Below are 5498 nucleotides of genomic sequence, written 5' to 3' on the forward strand. Positions count from 1 at the left end.
ACCTGTTTGGGTTGAAGAAGTTCGAACAAAATTGAAATTCTTGAAGTGAAGCTCTTCCAAACAGGGCCTAAGTATTAGTTCTAATACATTCAAACACTCTTTAAGTTGGGTTCGCCGGTGTCGGCGAGACTCGCGCCACAACCTCCTAGTTTCTCGGCTCCGTTAGTGTAACAAATATACGTGATATGCACGTACGGTGGTTATCGCCGCGATTTGTTAACAAATATAATTCCAATATATAAATAACAAAAGGAAACAAAAATATAGGATGTCGTTGAGGCTTGGCCCCACCGCGCCCCGACATATAAAAAGCTGCCTGCCTGCCTGGGTCGGGCCTCGCTTAAGTTCCTACTACCACATCTCACCGGGCCGCGCCGGAGCTGCTCCCTTCCGTTTCGTCCCTCTCCTTCCGGCGGCAGCTGCGTCGGCCGCGGCTGCCAACGGCCGGTATGGCGGGCCTCGAGGAGATCAAGAATGAGGCAATCGATCTGGTACGAGCAACACACATGCTTCTTCAAGCTCTCTAATTTGCAGTATTATTGCCATGTCTTCTTCTCGTCCCAACCTCCACTCTACTACCTCTGCCTCAAAGCTAGCTAAGATATATACTTTGTCCGTTTACTCTGTTAATTTTACAAAATCTACGTGCTCTTTCCGTGGATAATTAGATGACGAGCATTGTTAATAACCAAAAACCGCTTTTCTTTTTTTCTCGGAAAGAATAAAATTCTACGAACAAGTACGTCTCACTTATGATCCCTTGCTAATGATCTGTATTTGTGTGTGTGTGTGTGTGTTTTTTTTGCTTCGTTTTTTGGAGGGGAAAGAACATATACCTGGCCTCCAGTCTTCACCCAGCTCAGCGCCGCTGATACGAGTGTAAACCGTTGATTAGTGATCATCTTTCACTCATGTGATAAAGTTGCCTCAGACGCTGCTTTGTTTTGTGTACCGTTGCTTGATTCACGGGTTACAAGCTTGCGGTTTGCGTATTTTTTTTTCTCTCGCTTTTTTGCCTCTCCCTGTGATCTCCAACCACCGCACTTTTTGGGGCTGGTCGCATTAATCACTGCTGATGCTGCTCCGATCCGCTGCTAATCCGTAATAATAATTTTTCTAGACAGACGTCGCTGTTCCAGGGACTTGGATATATTTTTTTAGTTTTTCATGCTGTCTCGTACTCTGTGTTTGCTACGCATGGCAGGAGAACATCCCCGTGGAGGAGGTCTTCCAGAGTCTCAAATGCAGCAAGCTGGGCCTGTCCTCGGAGGAGGCGGAGGCGCGCCTCGCCGTCTTTGGGCCCAACAAGCTCGAGGAGAAGAAGGTGGTTGCTCCACCATTCTTTTAATTTCTGCTCATGTGTATGTGTATGTATTATGTAACAATGGCGGACCATGCGCTTGACCTTTTCTTGGCGCGCGCACGCAACGCAATGCAATGCAGGAGAGCAAGTTCCTAAAGTTCCTGGGGTTCATGTGGAACCCGCTGTCGTGGGTCATGGAGGCGGCGGCGATCATGGCGATCGCGCTCGCCAACGGGGGCGGCAAGCCGCCGGACTGGCAGGACTTCGTGGGGATCGTGTTCCTGCTGCTCCTCAACTCGTCCATCTCCTACTGGGAGGAGAGCAACGCCGGGAGCGCGGCAGAGGCGCTGATGGCCAACCTGGCGCCCAAGGCCAAGGTGCTGCGCGACGGGCGCTGGAGCGAGCAGGACGCGGCGGTGCTGGCCCCGGGGGACATCATCAGCGTCAAGCTGGGCGACATCGTCCCCGCCGACGCCCGCCTGCTCGAGGGCGACCCGCTCAAGATCGACCAGTCGGCGCTCACCGGCGAGTCGCTGCCCGTGACCAAGGGCCCCGGCGACAGCATCTACTCGGGCTCCACCTGCAAGCAGGGGGAGCTCGAGGCCGTCGTCATCGCCACCGGCGTGCACACCTTCTTCGGCAAGGCGGCGCACCTCGTGGACAGCACCAACCAGACGGGTCACTTCCAGAAGGTGCTCAAGGCCATCGGCAACTTCTGCATCGCCACCATCGCCATCGGCATCGCCGTCGAGGTCCTCGTCATGTACGCCATCCAGCACCGCGCGTACCGCGACGGCATCGACAACCTCCTCGTGCTCCTCATCGGCGGCATCCCCATCGCCATGCCCACCGTGCTCTCCGTCACCATGGCCATCGGCTCGCACCGCCTCGCCACGCAGGGCGCCATCACCAAGCGCATGACGGCCATCGAGGAGATGGCCGGCATGACCGTGCTCTGCAGCGACAAGACGGGCACGCTCACCGTCAACAAGCTCAGCGTCGACAGGGGCCTCATCGAGATCTTCGCCAAGGGGGTCGACGCCAACGGGGTCATCCTCCTCGCGGCCAGGGCCTCCAGGGTCGAGAACCAGGACGCCATCGACGCTGCCATGGTCGGCATGCTCGGCGACCCCAAGGAAGCTAGGGAAGGCATCAAGGAGGTGCATTTCCTCCCCTTCAATCCCGTCGACAAGCGCACGGCCCTCACCTACGTCAGCCTCGCCGACGGTAGCTGGCACCGTGTCAGCAAGGGTGCTCCCGAGCAGATCATGACCCTATGCAACTGCAAGGAGGATGTCGTGAACAAGGTGCACGCCATCATCCACAAGTACGCTGAGCGCGGCCTAAGGTCTCTCGCCGTCGCCACACAGGTGTTATTCTTTCTCGTTCATTGGTCTTGAACATATATATGTTCTTTGAAAAATTTCTTCTGAATGTATAAACATACCATCATATTCTTCTTGCATTGTTACAGGAAGTGCCGGAGAAGTCTAAGGACAGCCCCGGCGGCCCATGGCAGTTCGTCGCCCTGCTGCCCCTTTTCGACCCGCCGAGGCACGACAGTGCGGAAACCATCAGGAAGGCGCTCAACCTGGGCGTCAATGTCAAGATGATCACCGGTACCAGCTTCTTGTTCATGTCTATCACTGCAAGCTAAGATCAGTTTGAAAGAGTACTTGAGAGTAGATGCAGTTTTGGGGGTGGCTGAGTGAGACTGCGTGAACTGAATGAAACCTGCAGGTGACCAGCTCGCCATTGCCAAGGAGACGGGCAGGAGGCTGGGGATGGGCACCAACATGTACCCCTCCTCGGCGCTGCTCGGGCAGAGCAAAGATGAATCCATCGCCTCCATCCCCGTGGACGATCTGATCGAGAAGGCCGATGGCTTTGCCGGCGTCTTCCCCGGTAAGAGACCAGAACATACATTCAGCTCCCTGGCAGTCTTCCATTCATGAATGTTCTCATATCATAGTACATGTGTGTATATTGTTGGGGTCAGAGCACAAGTACGAGATCGTCAAGAAGCTGCAGGAGAGGAAGCACATCTGCGGGATGACCGGGGACGGCGTGAACGACGCGCCGGCGCTGAAGAAGGCGGACATCGGGATCGCCGTCGCCGACGCTACGGACGCGGCCAGGAGCGCCTCCGACATCGTGCTCACCGAACCCGGGCTCAGCGTCATCATCAGCGCCGTGCTCACGAGCCGCTCCATCTTCCAGAGGATGAAGAACTACACCGTAAGCACGTATCCATCTGACAACCGCACTAGTGCAAACGTTCCGCTCGTCTGAAACTCTCTTCTCTTGTCAGATCTACGCAGTGTCGATCACAGTCCGTATTGTGGTAAGATCATCTTCTTGTCCCCTGTTTGGTTTTGTCTGTGAAAAAAAAAACCACAGCCTCTGTTGATGACGATGGGAATGTGCAGCTCGGGTTCATGCTGATCGCGCTGATCTGGAAGTTCGATTTCTCACCGTTCATGATCCTGGTCATTGCCATCCTCAACGACGGTGGGCTTGAAATAAAAACTCAACATGTATCTTAATACCGGCAGCATTGGCAAGCTGAAGCATGCAACGAACTTGTTGCTTGCAATGCAGGCACGATCATGACCATCTCTAAGGACAGGGTGAGGCCGTCTCCGCATCCAGACAGCTGGAAGCTGAACGAGATCTTTGTCACCGGCGTCGTCTACGGCACCTACCTCGCCGTCATGACCGTCATCTTCTTCTGGGCCATGCGCAGCACCGATTTCTTCACGGTAAAAAACAAAACAAAAGGCTATAGCTCTAGCTGTCTCTGTTGTGGGCTGTGGCCATATCAAAATCCATCCAATTCATGCTGTCCGGCGATGGTCGACAGAACACGTTCGGCGTGAGGTCGCTGCACGGCAGCCGGGACGAGATGATGTCGGCGCTGTACCTGCAGGTGAGCGTCATCAGCCAGGCGCTCATCTTCGTCACGCGCTCCCGCGGCTTGTGCTTCACGGAGCGCCCCGGCTTCCTCCTCTGCGTCGCCTTCGTGGTCGCCCAGATCGTAAGCCCACACCACATGCTCTGTCCTGTCGTGCATTGTGTTATGTTCTTGCTGCCGATCCATGTCGTGTGCTGCAGATTGCCACCCTCGTCGCGGTTATCCCCACCATCGGGTTCGCGCACATCCGCGGCGTCGGGTGGGGGTGGGCGGGCGTCATCTGGCTGTACAGCGTCGTCACCTTCCTGCCGCTGGACGCGTTCAAGCTGGCCATCCGGTACGCGCTGAGCGGAAGGGCGTGGGACACGCTGTTCGAGCACAAGATCGCCTTCACCACCAAGAAGGACTACGGGCGGGAGGAGCGGGAGGCGCAGTGGGCCACGGCGCAGCGCACCCTGCACGGCCTCCAGACGCCCGAACTGGCCGGCGTCCTCAACGATCGCACCAGCTACCGCGAGCTCTCCGAGATCGCCGAGCAGGCCAAGCGCCGCGCCGAGGTGGCCAGGCTGCGGGAGCTCGGCACGCTCAAGGGCCAGATGGAGTCCGTCGTCAAGCTCAAGGGGCTGGACATGGAAGGCGTCCAGCAGCACTACACCCTGTGAGTGAATGCGGTGGTGGTGGCTCGCCGTCATCGGATTCTCGACGGCATGCACGGCCGCCGCTTTCTGCTCTCGCTCGTCGCCCATTTTCTGCGACGGCGCCACACTCTACGTACGTTTGTTTCATCTTCGACTGCCTTGCTAACGCCGTTTTGGTCACAGATACAGCCTTAATATATAAACTGCCACAAAGTGTAGTGTATTTGTAATTGTTGCTGTACTCATTGGGAAATAATAACAACAGGAATTGAAATGGTTGTGATGATTGATGAAGTATTTTATCCTTTGGTGCCAAGATGGCGCCATAGTCCTTGATATAGTAGTCGTCGAACGTGCACGACATGGCGAGTACCGATGACTCTTAGCTGGGCTGCCAAACGAAGTGTACCCCGGGTTCATCAGCGAGGTAGTATACCTAGCCGTTGCACCACCGGATGTGTTACTCCTCTACGTAAATCTTGTTAGAGGACACTCACACAACGTCAGCAACGACCATCGTCCCAGCGCATAAGAATTCATGGCCGGTCAGTAGTGACTTACGTTGGAGGTTGAGCTTCAGGTGGATGATGAACTGGACGGTGTGACGGCGCCGTTGTCGGATGCGATGCCCATAACAAATCGA

At 55.6% G+C, this 5498-nt stretch overlaps 1 protein-coding gene across 2 annotated transcripts; it reads left to right on the forward strand.

The window, feature by feature from the left end:
• The first annotated feature begins 330 nt into the window (after positions 1-330).
• On the forward strand, positions 331-5159 carry LOC100383137 (uncharacterized). 2 transcript variants are annotated; one of them, XM_008679368.3, is made up of 11 exons: positions 331-491; positions 1205-1324; positions 1444-2673; positions 2778-2922; positions 3044-3208; positions 3303-3541; positions 3615-3647; positions 3733-3814; positions 3905-4065; positions 4167-4340; positions 4418-5159. In XM_008679368.3, exons 1-11 carry the CDS (start codon positions 450-452, stop codon positions 4877-4879), a joined length of 2853 nt encoding a protein of 950 aa, XP_008677590.1. In that variant the 5' UTR covers positions 331-449; the 3' UTR covers positions 4880-5159.
• The last annotated feature ends 339 nt before the right edge of the window (positions 5160-5498 follow it).

The sequence above is a fragment of the Zea mays genome, chromosome 4, assembly GCF_902167145.1.
Source record: "Zea mays cultivar B73 chromosome 4, Zm-B73-REFERENCE-NAM-5.0, whole genome shotgun sequence".
NCBI lineage: Eukaryota > Viridiplantae > Streptophyta > Magnoliopsida > Poales > Poaceae > Zea > Zea mays.